General features: G+C 50.3%; 1 protein-coding gene across 3 annotated transcripts in view; it reads right to left on the bottom strand.

Moving 5' to 3' along the window:
• The window catches only part of LOC146813537 (uncharacterized), a 469352-nt gene that overhangs the window by 347659 nt on the left and 102235 nt on the right, over positions 1-19458 (bottom strand). For all 3 annotated transcript variants that reach the window (XM_085620297.1, XM_085620296.1, XM_085620298.1), the window contains exon 3: positions 15444-15570. In XM_085620297.1, coding sequence (XP_085476423.1) covers positions 15444-15570 — 127 coding nt within the window. The remainder of the gene's footprint in view (positions 1-15443; positions 15571-19458) is intronic.

Genomic DNA, 19458 nt, shown 5'->3' with positions numbered 1-19458 from the left:
TACAGCAAGGCAAGGTCTGTATCCATGTGCAGGCCCAAACCCCCTGCTGCACACCCCGCTCCCTGAACTTACAGTCCCTCAGAATGGATCTGTGACTGAGTACTCTCTGGCACTACAGCAAGGCAAGGTCTGTATCCGTGTGCAGGCCCAAACCCCCTGCTGCACACCCCGCTCCCTGAACTTACAGTCCCACAGAATGGATCTGTGACTGAGTACTCTCTGGCACTACAGCAAGGCAAGGTCTGTATCCGTGTGCAGGCCCAAACCCCCTGCGGCACACCCCGCTCCCTGAACTTACAGTCCCTCAGAATGGATCTGTGACGCAGTACTCTCTGGCACTACAGCAAGGCAAGGTCTGTATCCGTGTGCAGGCCCAAACCCCCTGCTGCACACCCCGCTCCCTGAACTTACAGTCCCTCAGAATGGATCTGTGACTGAGTACTCTCTGGCACTACAGCAAGGCAAGGTCTGTATCCGTGTGCAGGCCCAACCCCCCTGCTGCACACCCCGCTCCCTGAACTTACAGTCCCTCAGAATGGATCTGTGACGCAGTACTCTCTGGCACTACAGCAAGGCAAGGTCTGTATCCGTGTGCACGAAATGTCCAAACTTCTAAATATGGCTCACTAATGCCAATCCCTTACTGTTCCTGCGGGCATTCATGGGAAATGCAGGGAGTTCAGCCTCATTACTGACGGCGGGCCCAGGATACAAATATGTAAAGAACTTTGCAATACTTTACAATTGTTGGGCTCTTTACACTGCGCCCTGATTATATGCAATGATGCGTGTAACTATGAAAGCCATGTTGGCGACTGTCTGGTTTAGAAATGAAATGTACACAAAATATTGCACCTTGGGAGACGGCTTTTGCTGAGCTATGGTTCAACCATTTCTGTGCCGCACCTTTGAGTGAAAAGTGTTCTATGCCAATGTGTTACAAAAGCACCAGCAAGGAGAAGCAGCGCTAAACCAGAACGGGAAGCCTGCCAATAAATGACTATGCAGGTGAGTAAAGAAAGCCACCAGAGCTGCAGGTGTGTGTCCTTGCATTGCGGCAGGTTTGTGGCTTTCAGAAATTCCAATAGTTTACAGAAGCAGACCTGAAAACCGCACTCCGAGCGACCCTCTGTGAATAAGCAAAGCACACGCGGATAATCTGCGGCAAATTTCATTTTTTTACATCCCCTTTTTTCCCCACCCTGGACAAAGTTTTACTCCTGTCCTTGTTAGGAGTACACTTTCAATCTTTTCCAGTGTGGGGAGAGATTGGAGAAGAGGGGCTGAATACCCTGAACATGTTGGTTTGTCGCACAGGGCATCCCTACACGGGGTCTGCCGCCTCCTGCGTGCCTCCAGCCTCTGTTTGCAGATTTGCAGAAAGGTGAATAGAAACAAAGGAATGATCTTCTCAAAATGGCAGCGGTGGCATGGAGCCTCTCTCATGAGGAGCAGCCGACTCCAACTCCATGTCAGTGTCCTTAAAATACCAGCTAAGGCCACTAAGAGTGTTTTCTGAGGACAGAGTCCTAAGAACCCTAGTAATCGGTGAATTTCTGCTCCACAAATATCATATCCTGGTTCTATATGTACTACTTCACACACATCACTCACTTCTATCATACAGAGTCTCTATACTTACTGCTTCACACACATCCCTCACCTCCATCCTGCCCTAGTGCCACAGTTAATGTGTCACACATCACTCACCACTGTCATACTTTAGTGCCACAGATACTGTGTCACACATCCCTCACCTCCGTCTTACACCAGTGCCATAGTTACTGCGTGACACTTCACGCACCTTCATCAGAGTCCCTATACTTACTGCTTCACACACTTACTCACCTCTGCCACTCACCAGTGCCACAGTTACCGTATCACACATCACTCACCTCCGTCATACACCAGTGCCACAGTTACTGTCACACATCACTCATCTCAGTCTTACACTAGGGCCAGTTACTGTATCACACATCACTCACCTCCGTCATACACCAGTGCCACAGTCACTGCGTCACACATCACTCACCTCCGTCATACACCAGTGCCACAGTCACTGCGTCACACATCACTCACCTCCGTCATACACCAGTGCCACAGTCACTGCGTCACACATCACTCACTTCCGTCATACACCAGTGCCACAGTTACTGTATCACACATCACTCACCTCCGTCATACACTAGTGCCACAGTTACCGTATCACACATCAATCACCTCCATCATTTTGAGTTTGAATTTTGAATTTATAAAGTTTTATATAGCGCGAACAAGATCCCAAACACTACTACGGCTATATGAAACAATGGCTGGTCCGTCCAAAAATAAAGATGAATACGCTATACTCCCAGTCCCCAGCGACCCACGCAGAACTTCCCATCCAAGACTTAGAGGAATAAACCTGAATAACATTCAATCATTAACCTCTAACACCGAGAACCCTGAGCCAACTGTAAAGAATTCCTCAAACGCGCTCTCCTGCCTTCTACTGAATTGCCGCTCAGCCCCAAAACACGCCTCTGACATCGCCAACCTTGCCCTCAACAAGAAAGTGGACATAATCATCCTCACAGAAACTTGGCTCAATGAATCATCCTCCCCTTGACTAGACCTTCTAGTACCCCCGGACTACAACATCATTAGATTAGACAGAACGCACAAGACAGGCGGAGGCCTAGCCTGCATACATCGTTCCGACATCACCATCTCAAAATTTCACTCGGAACCCCTAGTCTCTTGTGAATACCTGGGGATTTCTGTTAAATCATCAAGTATCCTCTCTCACAAACTACATATACTCTACCATCCTCCAGGTTCGAATGCTGAATTCACTGAACAGCTTATGGAAATTATTACCTCAAACTCTTCCCCTCACTCCAAAGACATATACCTGGGTGATTTCAATCTCCACTGGGATAACCCCCTGGACAAGCAAGTTAACGCCCTCAAAACCTTCCTGGCAGACCATTCCCTGACCCAAGCTATCTCAATGCCAACTCACTCTAGGGGTGCCACTCTTGATTGGATCATATCTAAACAAAATACTATTGAATCACTCCCTGTGACTAGTCAGTCCATCACATTATCACCTTCCAAATTCCATCAACTTATAAGAAATCTTTCTTGCAACAAAGAAAGCAAAAACATTGGATAAGAGACACTAAAAACATCGATTGGAACAACCTAGCCTCCCACTGGAAGGAAGCTCTCACTCCCCCCACTAACGTGTCAGACGTCAACGATCTCACAGCTCATTACAACTCCTCAATGACCAAAGTCTTCGAGCAACCCGCTCCACCAAAACTCAAAAGAATTCCGGATAAAGACAAAAAACCATGGTTCAGTGGAGCCTTAAATGAAGAGAGACGCAAACTTAGATCAACGGAAAGGAAATGGAGGCAACATCCCTCCCCCAATCATCTTAAACTTCTCCGGAAATCGAGAAACTCCTACAATAAAAGTATCCTACAATCAAAAAAAGACTTTTTCAGATCAGAACTAGACAAGGCCAAAAATAGACCAAATAAACTTTTCGAAATTCTGGAACAACAATCTAAAAAATTAGCTAAATCCTCACTCCTAACATCGAAATCACAGTTGAGTAGTGTTGAATTTTCCTCATTTTTCATAGCTAAAACTAACTCCCATCCAAACCAGACATTCCAAAGAGCAGTCAAACTGAAATTCCTGCACTGCAAGAGCTAACGCTGCCCAAAAACAACTCTCACTGGGCCACTTTTAAACTCTATGATCTCATCGACATCACAAATATTCTAGCGACGACCAAACTTAACAACCGCTTCAACAACCCGGTCCCCTCAAATAGTTTACCCCACCTCTTCCATATCATCTCCCCTCTCTGGACCAAAATCATCAATGCCTCTCTATCACAAGGTCACATCCCAGATTGCCTAAAAAACAGGACAAGTCACCCCATCCTAAAAAAACCAACAGCAGATAACTCCGACCCCAACAACTTCTGACCAATAACCAACATTCCCATGGTAGCCAAGGTCCTGGAAAAGTGTGTTCAGCAACAACTGAACCAACACATCTCGCACTTCAATCTACTGAACATTCACCAATCGGGTTTCAGACCTGGTCATAGCACAGAAACAGCTATCCTACACATAGTAGATGATGCCCTTCAAGCCCTTGACCGCAACAAAACCTGCCTGCTAGTTCTACTCGACCTCTCATCAGCCTTCGATACAGTCAATCATGACAAATTACTAAGAAGACTAGAAAACAGGATGGGTTTATCTGGTAAAGTCCTTCAGTGGTTCAAATTCTTCCTGGAAAACAGAAAACAATCGTACATGATCAACAATAATCTCTCCTTTTCCTCCCCTAACCTACTGGGAGTTCCTTAAAGGCTCCACACTATCTCCCATGCTATTCAACCTATACGTTGAACCACTCACCGAGCTACTACAGCAGGAGAATATCTCCTTCCACATGTACGCGGATGACACCCAACTGTACATCAAGATCTCCTCTATCGAAGAGATAAGGACAATGAACCTAGCTCTCGAAAAGATAGTCCAATGGCTATCGACCAACTTCCACAAGCTAAACTCTCAAAAAACTGAGTTTCTCTTAATCTCCCCTCCTAAAAACTCCACTGAGACAAAGGGGTGGATCAAAATCATCACTGCGTTGAATTGCACGCCAACTGTAGTAGACTCCTCCATATCACTAGGTATCAATCTAGATAAGAACCTTAACATGCTAAATCATGTCAACTTATTGGCTAAAAATGCCTACTTCCACCTCAGCTATCTCAGAAAAATGAAACCTTTTCTCGAGAATTCCGACCTCAAAACTGGAGTCCAGTCCTTAGTTATTTCAAGGCTTGAATACGGATGTACCACCCTCGCTGGGCTTCTCAAAATCTCAACCGCCCCTCTCAAAGCCTGTCTCAATTCCGCAGCAAGACTCATAACAGGTTCTAGGAAATTTGACCACATATTACCACACCTGAAAGCACTCAACTGGCTACCCTACGAAGCTCGAATCCACCTAAAAATGGCCTGCATCACACACAAGGTGTTACACCATAATACCCACCAATACCGAGCCCAAAAACGTACCTTATCTGGAGGAAACAGACACTCAAGGAGCGTAAACAATCTACTTCTGAAACCCGCACGTTTCAAAAAGACTAAAACTTCCAACAGAGCATTCTCCGGGGCAGCGCCAAGAATTTGGAACTCCCTGCCACCATACATCAGAAAAATCTCCGCTACGCCTCTCTTCAAAAAGGAAGCAAAATTATTCCTGATGAGCAAATTCCTACCTTAATTCCGCACAACCACTACCTACACGAACTTTGAATGTTTTTTTTTTTTACTGCTCAGAACAAGTCCTCTCAATGTTGTTACTTCTTGTTACTTTCAGATTTTGTCTCTTTATACGCAACATTCACCTTTGAATGTGTTCACCATTCGCCTTATGTAAAGCGCTCCGATACCCTAGCTTGGGTCTGGTTTGCGCTCTATAAAACTATAAAAATAAATAAATAAATATCAGAGTGCTTTACAAAAGGGTGGAAGGAAGATCAAAACCCAAGAACGACATCAAGTAAGAATACACAACATGAATAATCGCAAAAATCACAAACCAATGACACAAAGGAGAGTAACACAATAAACAGATGATAGCGGCTTACGAGGGGAGAACACGATGCGGTAAAGAGGAGCAGAATCGCATGCTGGAACCGTGGTTTTAGGATCAATGATTTCGAGCCAGTGGACCTGGCCCAGATTAAGGAAGGAATTTGTCCATTAGGAATCTTTTGGCTTCTAGTTTGAAAGCGGTTGTTGAGGAGATTCTGCGAACTGCCAGTGGAAGAGAATTCCATATCTTTGGGGCCGCGCCAGAGAAGGCTCGGTGACAAGTTCTCTTTTTGCTAAGGATGAGAGGATTCAGGAGGAAAGTGTCAGCGCTGCTTGAGGCTCTCCCACCACAGGATAATTGAAGCTTTTGTGCTAGGTACCGGGGAGTTTTGAAATGCTGGGCTTTGGGCGTCAGAACGACAATCTTTAGCTGAATTCGAGCTTCGTAGGGTAACCATTTGAGAGATTTTAGGACTGGGGATATGTGCTCATTTCGTTTGGTGCCTGTGACCAGTCTGGCCGTGGCATTCAGTGATGCCCTTAGTGGAGCCAGGGTGTATTTGGGAAGGTCACAGAGCGTAGCACTGCCGTAGTCTAGCCTCGGCAAGACCGGTGCTTGGACCACCTGCTTGAAATCCTTTTGTGCCAGGAATGGTTTGATGTTTCTCAGGGTCCTCATCAAGTGGTTAGCTCCCTTACACACATTGCTGATATGATTTTTCATATTCAGGTGCTTGTCCAGGGTGATTCCGAGAGATTTGGCCGAGTCAATGATGAGGGGTGTGCAGTTGAAGGCAGTGAGGTGATTCAGCCAAAGGTCTAGCTTGGAGATGTGGTTTGGGGGAGAGATGAGAAGGAATTCAGTTTTGGAAGTGTTAAGCAGTAGATGGTTCTCAGTTAACCAATTCTGTGTGGCCTGAAGGGTGGTGTTGAGTGAGATGATGTTATCCGGGGATGAGATTTTCAAATAAACTTGTGTGTCATCCGCGTACATATGGTAGAGAATGTTCGAGGAATTTAGTGATTTCGCAAGAGGTTCCAAGAAAAGGTTGAAGAGGATAGGAGATAGGGCGGACCCTTGGGGGACACCAATGAGTACTGGAGAGGGCTTGGAGAGGGAGTGGTTAGCCTTGACTCTTTGTGATCTGTGGTGTAGGAAGGAGGAGAACTATTGTATCACCATACCCGAGAAACCCATCCTGCTCTTCAGAATGGATAGGAGGTTGTCGTGATTAACCGTGTCGAATGCAGAGGAGAGGTCAAGGAGGATTAGGAGGCAGGAGTCATTTTGATCAAACATTTTTAAAATGTCATCCATAAAATGCGTGAGAGCCGATTCGGTACTATGCCCCTTCCGAAAGCCGGATTCATGCTGGTCTAGTAGTTTGAAATTCTCTATGTGAGCACAAAGTTGGGATTGTACGCATTTTTCCAGTAGTTTGGCTAGTGTAGGGATATTGGAGATAGGGCGGAAATATTTGAGGTCAGTTTTATCTGCATTCGGCTTTTTTAGAATAGGTGACACCTGAGCTGATTTTAGGCACTCTGGGATTGTGCCTTGTGATAGAGAGGCGTTTACAATCCGTGTCCAGGTGGGGATGAGTACATTCTTAATTTCTTTGAAGATGGCCGGGGGCAACCGGTCACTGAAGTGGATAGAAGGATTAATGCTCGGAAGAATCTTATTGATGTCTTTTTCACTGAATGGGGTAAAGGTGCCCCAAAACGCATTGTTCTTAAGAGATCAGACTGATTGGTTTACACTTTTCGAAGAGGTCAAGGGATGGCAGTAAAGCTCTCTTAGAGAGGATCACCAGGGGGCGCTGGACCAACATGGCCGCTTAACAGAGCGGCTCCGAGCGCCCGGCCCCTTCTATTCGTAGCCGATCCGCTCTCAGACGCCCTGGCCGGGAGCTGAGGGGTGTACTTTGCAGCGGAGCAGCCCCGCAGCCTGGGGGCAAACTTTGCCGAGCTCCGGTCCACCCCGGGCGCCGCCAGCCGGGATTGCAGCGGACCCGGGACGCAACGCGGAGCGCCTGGTGCGAGGTCCGGCGGTGAGGGCTACGGGAGCCCGCGGCGCCCACGAGGTCTCCGGGCCCCGGGCCGTCGGGGGCAGCAGCCTTTCCAACACCCCCCCCCCCCTCGAGGCCGGCTGACATTTTCCGTATTCCTCTTGCCGGTTGGGGCATGGCACTGCCTCTGTGGGGTGGCCTGACGCCAGGTGGGGGCCGGTGACTGTGGTGACATCGGTGTGGACGGCGACGCCGGTGTAGGCAGTGTGGGGGCCTCTGTGGTGGCTCCAGGGTGGGAGTCGGCGATTCCTGGCTGCATCCCCCTCCTCCAACCCCCCCGCTGGTTGCGGCCCCCCCTGGATCGCACATCTGGTTCTGTGTGGCGGCGTCGTGGAGCCTGGGGCCGTCCCTGAGTGTCGGGCCGCGATCGGCGGTCGGGGGTCCCGGCTCCCTCACCTATCCTCCCTCCATCCTCCCCCCGCGGGGCCCGTGGGCCCGCCTTGCAGTGCTGACTCGTTGGTGCGGAGTGAGGGGGTGCGGAGCAGCGATCGCATCGGCTGTGGACGGAGTGCGGTGGTGGTGTGACGCTTTGGCCCCGACGAGCTGCGGAGCGGCGGCGGTCCCTGCCCGGGGCTCGGCTGTCATTTCGGGCAGTGCCCAGGGGGGCGACCTGCGGGGCCTGGACTGGCCGGCCGCCCGGGTGAGTGGACGCTCTATCTCCCGTTCCCCCTCCTGCCGCTCTGGCCCTCGGCCCCCCTGGACTTGCTGGGATCCTCCGCGGAGCCCGCCGGTGGGCGCGGGTGCCCCCCACGGACTGCCTGAGGCCATCATGGGCAAGGACAGGGCCTCCAAGCCGGTGCCGGCGGCCACCCAAACCAAAATTGACCAATTTACGTCCTCGGGGAAGGGGCCCGGCCCCGGCCACGGATCTGGCGGCCATCCTGCAGGCCATCCATGCGTCCCGTTCCTCCCTGGAGGGCATGGTGGGTGAGGTCAAGGTGGACGTCGCCCTTCTCCGCCAGGATCTGCGCAACGCTACCGCCCGCATTTCAGAGGCCGAATCACGAATCTCGACAGCGGAGGACGATATCCGGCAACTGCAGGATCAGGTTCGAGAGCTCACCACCCACTCTAAGGAGCTCCACCGCCGAGCCGAGGATGCGGAAAACCGGGCGCGTCGTAGCAACCTCCGACTGGTGGGATTTCCGGAGGGGGCCGAGTCGAGCCGGGCCGATGACTTCTTGGAGGGCTGGTTCCGGTCATGGATGCCGGCGGACAGTCTCTCGGCCTGGTTTGTTATTGAGAGGGCCCATCGCTCCCTGGCCCCGAGGCCTCCGGGTGCACCCCCCCGCCCCTTCATTCTTAAGATCCTCAACTTCAGGGACAGGGATGCCATTCTCCGTGAGGCCAGGCGCGCCGACTCTCTCCACTTTCAAAGCCATAAAATCGTGATCTTTCCGGATTACACTCGGGAGGTACAGGAGCAGCGGCGATCCTATGCGGAGGTGAAAACGAGGATGCGATCCCTGGGTCTCCAATATCAGTTACAGTTCCCGGCCCGCCTTCGGGTCATCTTTCAGGACAAGGCCATCTTCTTTGAGACGCCCCGGGCCGCATGGACCTGGCTGACGGAGGAACATCCGCTGCGTCGCCCTGGTGGGGACTCATCGCCGGGTGGCCGTAGGAGACCGACTACATCTAGGCCGTCCAGGACTCGCCGTCGGAGGCGCACCGTACCCCGGGGCCGAGCGAAGGATGAGGTGGTGGTCACCCGCTCCATGGGACGGCCGCGTCGGGCCTCTGGGGCCTCCCCTGCCTCTTCGGTCGCCCCTTCCAGCCCTGTTGCTGCGGACCGTCGGGCTGGATCCCCGGGGCGGTCGGGCTCTGTGGCCCCACCCGCTGAACCAGTGGACACCTCGGACCTTTCTTGCAGTCCAGTTATTTGATTCACTCTTGCTGCAGGTGGTTTAGTTGATTGTCGGGGGACTGGGGATGGTTTACCGGGCTGCCATTGTTGGGACTTGGACTTCTGTGCTCCATTTTAATGATAGCTCTCGGCCAGGGCGGGGGATTTGGTCACCATCCGGATACTTGGGGGTCCACTAGGTGCTCAAGCCCGAGCGTTTTAGCTTGGTTGTTGTTCTTTGTAGTTAGGGCGACAGATGCTTCCGTTCTCGAAGTATAGGGTGGGGGGTGGGGGGTTGGGGTGGTTTGGGGTTGTTTCTTTCTCCTATGGAGGATTTTGTTGGTTGGGGAGATCCTTCTCCGTGTTTTTGTTTCATGGCATCATCGCATTCCTGCCCTTCCCGCTGGCCTGCCTTCCCGGGATCTCTCCCCTGGGGGTGACCCTGCGCCTGCGTCCCCCCCCGGCCGCCCTGCTGGGCTTGTGCTCCCGGGGAGTCCCTCCTCTGCTTACACTAGACGCTCCGCTCTGGGGTGATGGCTGATACTAACCTACCCAAGGCCGCTATGCAGATTTTGTCTTGGAACGTTAATGGTCTTTTAGACCGCTTCAAGCGCATGGCGGTCCTCAAATACGCGCAGCATCTGGGAATTGATGTCCTTCTTTTACAAGAGACCCACCTTCTTGGCAACAACTGTCCCTTTCTCGCTCGCTATGGGTACGACAGGGTGTGGCACTCCGGCTTCGTGCGGGGTTCCCGGGGAGTGGCTATCCTCCTTCGGCGGACTTTTCCCTTCGTTCTTGCCCAGGTTCACTCCGACTCCCAGGGCATGGCCGTTGCGGTTTCTGGGGCCCTTGAGGGGCGTCCCCTGACCTTTGTCTCCTTGTATGCGGCCCCGTCCCAGCTGCAGCCCGTCCTCTCACACGCGGCACGCCTGCTTCCCACGCTCCCGGCGGGCGCGCTTGTCTTGGGGGGGGACTTCAATGCGGTATATATGCCCAGTGCGGATGCGACGGGCCCGGTCTCCCTTGCCAGGGCTGCCCGGTCGAAGCTCCTATCGGGCTGGGCCGAGGCTCAGGGTTTGTGCGATGTCTGAAGGGTCTGGCACCCACGGGCCCGCCAGTACACCCACACCTCGGCGGCGCACCATGGACCAGGACGTCCGCATTCTTCCCAGGGGCCTCTCGGACCATTCTCCGCTGCTTCTGGCCATCGGCCCGCCTCCCTTCTCCGCCCGCCCTGTGTGGCGCCTGAATGCTTGGTTCCTCCAGGATGAGGCCTTCCGGAGGTCGGTTGGCACCGAGATCTCTAATTACTATCACCATAACGTGGGTTCGGTCTCCTCCGCGGCCGTCCTCTGGGAGGCTGGGAAAGCGACTGTCAGGGGAGCGGCCAGGGGTCTGGTGCAGCAACAGCGCCGGAAGCATCTCCAGCGAATTACGGAGTGCAAGGCACAGGCCCTGGAGCTCGAGCGCGACCCGGAGGCCCTGGGGGACGCCGGGCGGGCGCGGCGACTGGCCTTCCTTCGGGACGAAATTAGTTTGCACTCCCTGGAAGCGGCAAAAACTTTATGGCGCTCTTCGGTCGCACGGGTATATGGTTGGGGAGATAAGAACGGTGCTCTTCTTCACCGGTTGGCCACGTACCCCCGGTCCAGTAGGATTATTCCGGCGATCGCGGGCCCCTCGGGTGAGATCTGCACAGGCTCTGTGGCGGTGGCCCAATCCTTTGCTGATTATTACTCCACGCTGTACCGTGCTAGAGAGCCCGGGGTCCCCCTTGGGGAGCTGCTGGGGTCCGGTGGAGCGGAGTTGCAGTGCTTGGGGCGGGAGGCTACGGAGACCCTCGACTCGCCCGAGACCCTACAAGAAATAGACAACGCCATCTGTCACCTGGCTCCTGGGAAAACACCGGGTCCGGACGGCTTCCCACAGGAGTACTATGCCCACTATCGTGAGACCCTCCCTCCACAGCTTTTGGGCCTCTACGCTGAAGTGATAGAAGGGGGCTCGTTCCCTCCGGAGACGGACACGGCCACGATGGTAGTTCTCCCTAAGACGCAGCCTCCGTCCCAGTCCTGCTCGGACTACCGGCCGATCTCTCTCATCAACACAGTTACTGTATCACACATCACTCACCTCCGTCATACACTAGTGCCACAGTTACTGTATCACACATCACTCACCTCCGTCATTCACTAGTGCCACAGTTACCGTATCACACATCACTCACCTCCGTCATTCACTAGTGCCACAGATACTGTGTCACACATCATTCACCTCCGTCATACACTAGTGCCACAGGTACCGTGTCACACATCACTCACCTCCGTCATTCACTAGTGCCACAGGTACCGTGTCACACATCACTCACCTCCGTCATTCACTAGTGCCACAGATACTGTGTCACACATCATTCACCTCCGTCATACACTAGTGCCACAGTTACTGTATCACACATCACTCACCTCCGTCATACACTAGTGCCACAGTTACTGTATCACACATCACTCACCTCCGTCAAACACTAGTGCCACAGATACTGTGTCACACATCACTCACCTCCGTCATACACTAGTGCCACAGTTACTGTATCACACATCACTCACCTCCGTCAAACACTAGTGCCACAGATACTGTGTCACACATCACTCACCTCCGTCATACACTAGTGCCACAGTTACTGTATCACACATCACTCACCTCCGTCATACACTAGTGCCACATATACTGTCACACATCACTCACCTCCGTCAAACACTAGTGCCACAGATACTGTGTCACACATCACTCACCTCCATCATACACCAGTGCCACAGTCACGACAACACACACCTACATTATACGCTAGTACCAGTTACCGTATCACACGTCACTCACCTCTGTCATACACTAGTGCCATAGTTAAGGTGTCACACATCACTCACCGTCATACACTAGTGCCACAGATACTGTGTCACACATCACTCACCTCCATCATACACCAATGCCACAGTTAATGCGTCACACATCACTCACCTCCATCTTGACTAGTGCCAGTAACTGCATCCCACATCACGCACCTTTGTCATGCACCAGTGCTATAGTTACTGCATCACAGACCTCCTCTTACACTAGCGCCACAGATACTGCGTCACACATCTCTCACCTCCATCATACACCAGTGCCATAGTTACTGCGTCACACATCACTCACCTCTGTCATACACTATTGTCACAGTTACTGTGTCACACATCACTCACCTCCGTCTTACACTAGTGCCAGTTACCGCGTCACACATCACTCACCTGCGTCATACACTAGTGCCACAGTTACTGTGTCACACATCACTCACCTCCGTCATACACTATTGTCACAGTTACTGTGACACACATCACTCACCTCCGTCATACACCAGTGCCACAGTTATTGTATCACACATCACTCACCTCCATCTTACACGAATGCCAGTTACTGCGTCATACATCATGCACCTGTTATACACCAGTGCCATAGTTACTGCAACACACATCACACATCTCCATCATAGAGCCCCCATACTTACTGCATCACAAATCACTCACCTCCATCTTACACTAGTGCCAGTTGCTGCATCACACATCAGACCCCCTCTTACACTAGTGTCACAGATACTGTCACACATCCCTCACCTCCATCATACACCAGTGCCATAGTTACTGAGTCACACATCACTTACCTCTGTCTTACACTAGTGCAAGTTACTGCGTCACACATAACTCACCTCAGTCTTACACCAGTGCCAGTTACTGCGTCACACATAACTGACCTCAGTCTTACACCAGTGCCATAGTTACTGCATCACACATCACGCACCTCCATTACAGAGTCCCTATAATTACTGCTTCAAACACACACTAGTGCCACAGATACTGTCTCACACATCCCTCACCTCCATCATACACCAGTGCATAGTTTCTGAGTCGCACATCACTCACCTCCTTCATACACTAGTGCCACAGTTACTGCATCACACATCACAGACCTCCTCTTACACTAATGCCACAGATACTGCTTCATACATCCCTCACCCCATCATACACCAGTGCAATAGTTACTAAGGTGCACATCACTCACCTCCGTCTTACACTAGTGTCAGTTGCTGCATCACACATAACAGACCTCCTCTTACACTAGTGTCAGTTAATGTGTCACACATCACGGACCTCCTCCTACACTAGTGCCACAGATACTACGTCACACATCCCTCACTAATCATACACCATAGTTACTGAGTCGCACATTACTCACCTACGTCATACACCATACCATAGTTACTGTATCACACATCACTCACGTCAATCTTACACTAGTGCCAGTTACTGCGTCACACATCACAGGCCTCCTCTTACACTAGTGCCACAGTTACTGCATCACACATCGCTCACCTCCATCATGTGACGGACCTATAGTCGAAACTTCACACACATCGCTCACCTCCCTCATGTGATGGACCTATAGTCGATGCTTCACACACATTGCTCACTTCAATCATGTGATGGACCTACAGTCGATGCTTCACACACATCGCTCACCTCCATCATGTGATGGACCTATAGTCGAAGCTTCACACACATCGCTCACCTCCATCATGTGATGGACCTATAGTCGAAGCTTCACACACATCGCTCACCTCCATCATGTGATGGACCTATAGTCAATGCTTCGCACACATCGGTCACCTCCATCATGTGATGGACCTACAGTCGATGCTTCACATACATCATTCAGTTGCATCATGTGACGGACCTATAGTCAATGCTTCACACACATCACTCGCGTCCATCATGTGATGGACCTATAGTCGAAGCTTCACACACATAGCTCACCTCCATCATGTGGTGGACCTATAGTCGATGCTTCGCACACATCGGTCACCTCCATCATGTGATGGACCTACAGTCGATGCTTCACATACATCATTCAGTTGCATCATGTGACGGACCTATAGTCAATGCTTCACACACATCACTCGCCTCCATCATGTGATGGACCTATAGTCGAAGCTTCACACACATAGCTCACCTCCATCATGTGGTGGACCTATAGTCGATGCTTCACACACTTCGCTCGCCTCCACCATGTGATGGACCTACAGTCGATGCTTCACACACATCGCTCGCCTCCATCATGTGACGGACCTATAGTCGATGCGTCACACACATCGGTCACCTCCATCATGTGATGGACCTATAGTCGATGCTTCATATACATCATTCAGTTGCATCATGTGACGGACCTATAGTCAATGCTTCACAAACATCGCTCGCCTCCATCATGTGACGGACCTACAGTCGATGCTTCACATACATCGCTCGCCTCCATCATGTGACGGACCTATAGTCGAAGCTTCACACACATCGCTCGCCTCCATCATGTGACGGACCTATAGTCGATGCTTCACACACATCGCTCACCTCCATCATGTGACGGACCTATAGTCGATGCTTTACACACATCGCTCACCTCCATCATGTGACGGACCTATAGTCGATGCTTCACACACATCGCTCACCTCCATCATGTGACGGACCTATAGTCGATGCTTCAGACACATCGCTCACCTCCATCATGTGACGGACCTATAGTCGATGCTTCACACACACACATCGCTCGCCTCCATCATTTTTAGGCGTCAGAGTTGATAACTATTCTACACTCTAGGTACAGTGTATGTTCTTGCACCTCAGGAAGGGTTACACCTCCACAAAGTGTAATCTAGGATTCAATTTCAATTTCTTTTATGATTTACTTACATCTTGCGCACTTGTATACAAAAGGTTTGTATGATAGAAAAATACAAAGAGAATGGTCTAATTTAAAAAACAGTATTTAGAATCGAATCCAGAGAAAAACAAAGTTGCGATGAATGAAGTTTGGTGCCATTACCCAGCGAGTGCAAGGCTTGCTGGATCTCCGTCATCACATTCTGGTACAGCTCCTTCTGCCAGCGCTGCAAGAGCCTCCTCTCGTCGTCGGTGAAACAGGCAGTGACGTCCTGGAATGTCGCTGGCACCTTGGAGGAGATATTGTAACAATACTTGTCAATGCCTTACTCTTAAACTTCACTCCAGTACCCCAAAATGGAGACAATGTTGTGTAACGAATGGTAGAATCTTACAATATGAGAATATTACTCAAAGAGAAAGGAGGTTTTCCTCCACATTACACGTGTGGTAGGTGCTCCTGCCTTGTGGTTGGACGGGCTCCTGCACCTGAGTGCATCCATGATGTGGCCCCTAATGGTGACCACCGGCCCCAAACCAAAGGTACCGCCCCAAGTCTAACCCACAAATCACGAAGTATGAAGTGTAGGAGAAACCACAGACTCCTGCAAACATAGGCTCCTTATATTTCTTGTAACCGTTTTATTTCAATTTTTTTTTAAATAATTACTTGTATATACTTACTACAAACATTGCCATTTATAACATACTGATAAAATACAATGAAATATTATTTTTAATATTAAATAGACAACCACCGATATCTCCTGCACTTCATCAGTGTCCCGGCTCCTTGCAGCGCCGCTCAGCCAGTGGCTTATTCAGATCTAGTCTCTCTGATACAACTCCGGGATAGTCACAGGGCAACCTCAGACCATCCCTCTGCCCTGCAGCACACTGTGCTGCGGGGCAGACCCTCTGCCTTCCTCCAGGTGTTTACAGAAGCGCAGCATTTACTGGTGCCCTTCCCACACGCACTTCGTATCCTGCTTGCAGTTCAAAGAGCCGTTACTTTAGTGTATTAAGCAATTACATAAAAGTGATTTTCGTTTTAGCAGTTCTCTGTCCTGAAATTGAAATAAAGTTATAAAAGCCAGGCACTTCATTCCAAAAAAGGGCAATAGCACAAAACACCAAAAACACTGCATCGCAAGCCAGGTTTGGACCACACCTGCGTCGTAGCGAGATCTTACTTGCTTATTTACAAGTTCTTGGTTTTCAAATTGATGAGACAAGCAGCTCTGTTGTATTAGTTCGAGGAAGGTCTTGTGGAGCACATTTCTCTTGCTTAGTTTTTCAGTTTTCCCAAAACGCTCAAATCTGGTGTCACGATGGATTGCCGTTGACACATCTGCAGACAGCCACCCTCTCACTGGCCAGCAGTCTCCTCACACACATATCTGAGCCAGAGAGGCGCGGGCTCGCGGACCGGTCCAGCCCCCGAGCCTTTCCTCATCACAGACCCTTTACTGTGGGAGGTTTCTCATTTATACCGGTGCATACACGAGGGGGTCTTATTTCCACCAAACCATCTGGGGCCAGGCGAGTATATTGGAGCCCGCTGGAGCTCTACTGTTCACCAAACAGGAGTAATCCAGGGAGGTGGGGGGGCCCGGCCCCTCCTATCTTCACGTCTCCTTTGCGGCTAATGGTGGGGCTGAAATGTGTGTTGTTTAGTTTAAGTTTAGTTTAAAGGAGCTTGTAAAAGCGCCTGGTGACGCCTCCCGGCGTGTCCCCGCGCTGTGGAGAGAGTGAGTTATGTGGAAAAAGAGAACCTATCACGGATTAAAGAGGCAAGTTTTCAATTTCTTCCTAAAAGAGGTCTCATTCACCTCTAACCTGATGTCCATGGGCAGGAGGTTCCAGTGCTTCGCTGCCACTATGCGGAAGGATCTGCCTCCCATTCTGGCCTTTTTAGGACGGGCAATTCTGAGCAGACCTGTACCTTTGGATCTAAGGGTTCTGTTGGGTTCATATGGCGAAGCCAGATCCGACATATAGGCAGGTGCCTTGTTATGGAGGATCTTGTGACACCATAGCAGAGCTTTAAAAATGATCCTCTTCTTGACAGGCAGCCAATGGAGAGTTGCCAGAGAGGGTCGTGAAGGGGCTCTGCGGGGCAGTCTTAATACTAGGCGTGCTGCCGAATTTTGTATGACCTGTAATTTCTTTATATTTTTCTCTGAAGTGCCTAAGAGTAAAACATTCCCGTAATCAATCCGGGATGTTATTAGTGCCTGCGTCATAGTCCGTCTGGAGTTGAGAGGCAGCAAGTCAAGGGTACGGTTGAGAGTCTTCATCACTCCGAAGCACTTGCCTACAGTTCTCTTTATATGGCTATCAAAAGATAGCTTATTGTCAACCCAGACTCCTAAATTCTTCGCCTCCCGGCTGGGAGGGGGCAAAGGACCCAAACAGGTGGGCCACCATTCTTTAGTCCAATTGGTCTCATTACCTCCAATGATGATGACCTCTGTTTTGGTTCCGTTCAGTTTTAGACAGTGCTCTGTCATCCAAGATGCCAGCCTGCTCATACAGTTGTTAAAGTTAACGGCTTCCGTGGATGGGGCTTGCGTCAAAGATATTAGAAGTTGCGTATCGTCGGCGTAAGAGACAAGCTCCACGCCGAACGATTGCACCACCTCTGCCAGGGGGGCCATGTATAGATTAAACAGGGTGGGACTCAGGGCCGAGCCCTGAGGCACCCCCTGTTGAAGCCGCACACTGTCTGAGAGGGAAGTCCCTCTTTGGACTTGGAAGCTTCTATCGATCAGAAAGGCTTTCAGCCATCCCAATGCCCTGTTGGTTACTCCAGCTTTGTTTAGACACTGTAGCAAGATGGAGTGTGCTACAGTGTCAAACGCGGCACTGAGGTCGAGCATGATGAGGGCCATGGTCTTGCCCTCGTCTGCTCCCTTGCGTAGGGTTTCAGTGGCCCTGAGGAGAGCCGTTTCCATTGAGAAGTTGGATCTGAAACTCGACTGGGATTTATGGAAAACATCGTGTTCTTCAAGATGTTCCATGAGTTGGATGTTGGCAATTTTCTCGGCTAGCTTAGCTAAGTAAGGTAGCAGGGAAATTGGCCGAAGGTTGTCCATAATGTCTTGGCTGACATTCGGCTTTTTCTTGATTGGTAGTACAACTGCCTGTTTCCAGTCCGCCGGCAGGCAAGCTGTGGAGAATGAGATCTGAAGTAGATGTCTATAATGAGGTTCTAGAGCAGGGAAGGCTTCAGCTAAAATTTTCGGAGGCGCCGGGTCTCGGGGAGAGCCCGATTTGATTTTGTTACACAGTTTAGACAGGACTTCGTACGAGGGAACTTCAAAAGATTTGAGGCACTTTAGAGTCTTAATAAGACTGTCATTTTCTGTGAAGTCAGAAGCCGACTCTACATGATTGGCGAAGCTTGTATATATTTTATTGATTTTACCTGAGAAGTACTGTGCAACTTCATTACATGATTCCACAGAATCATTTTGAATGGAGGAGTTAGTATCTACTACAGATATTTCTTTAGAATCTGAAATAATTCCTTCGAGGAATTGCCTGCTTCCATGATACGGGAATGATAGTGCTCTGCCTTAGCCAAACGTACAGATTTGTAGTACACTCTTTGAGAGTTTTTATACTTTATTTTAGTTTCTGTGCAGAAATTCTGGCGCCAAGCTCTCTCAAGTTTTTTGCAGGTTGTTTTCATGGTCTGCAGTTCTTGGCTAAACCAGGGAGCAGCTTTTTTTAGTCTCCTGGCATTAGTCATGATACGACTGGGGGCAGTGATATCGAGGGCCTTGATTACGATATTATTTAGATTATTGTTAGCTGCTTCACAGTCTTCCCCTTTCGGAGGGCCCTCCTCCTGAGTAATTTTAATAAAAGATTCTATAGAGAAGCTCTTCCATTTTCTGCGTTTATACCGCAGAGATTGGTGTTGGAAATGCTCAGTTCTGTCCAGTTGAATCGTGATCGGGATAATGTAGTGATCCGACCAAGGTATGGGTATAGACTCTAAGGTGTGAACTCCCTGCCAGTTCCCAAAGATAGGATCCAGTAGGTGACCTAATTGATGAGACGGTTCCTTGTTTTTCATTTCAAGTTGAACCGAAAGAAGCTCCGTTTGAATCTCAAAGGCAGCATTGTCTAGTGGATCTTCAAAATGAGCATTGAGATCACCTAGCACT

This window comes from Triturus cristatus, chromosome 7 (genome assembly GCF_964204655.1).
Source record: "Triturus cristatus chromosome 7, aTriCri1.1, whole genome shotgun sequence".
NCBI lineage: Eukaryota > Metazoa > Chordata > Amphibia > Caudata > Salamandridae > Triturus > Triturus cristatus.
The sequence above is the reverse complement of the archived record's forward strand: the minus strand, read 5'-3'. Positions and strand labels throughout refer to the sequence as shown.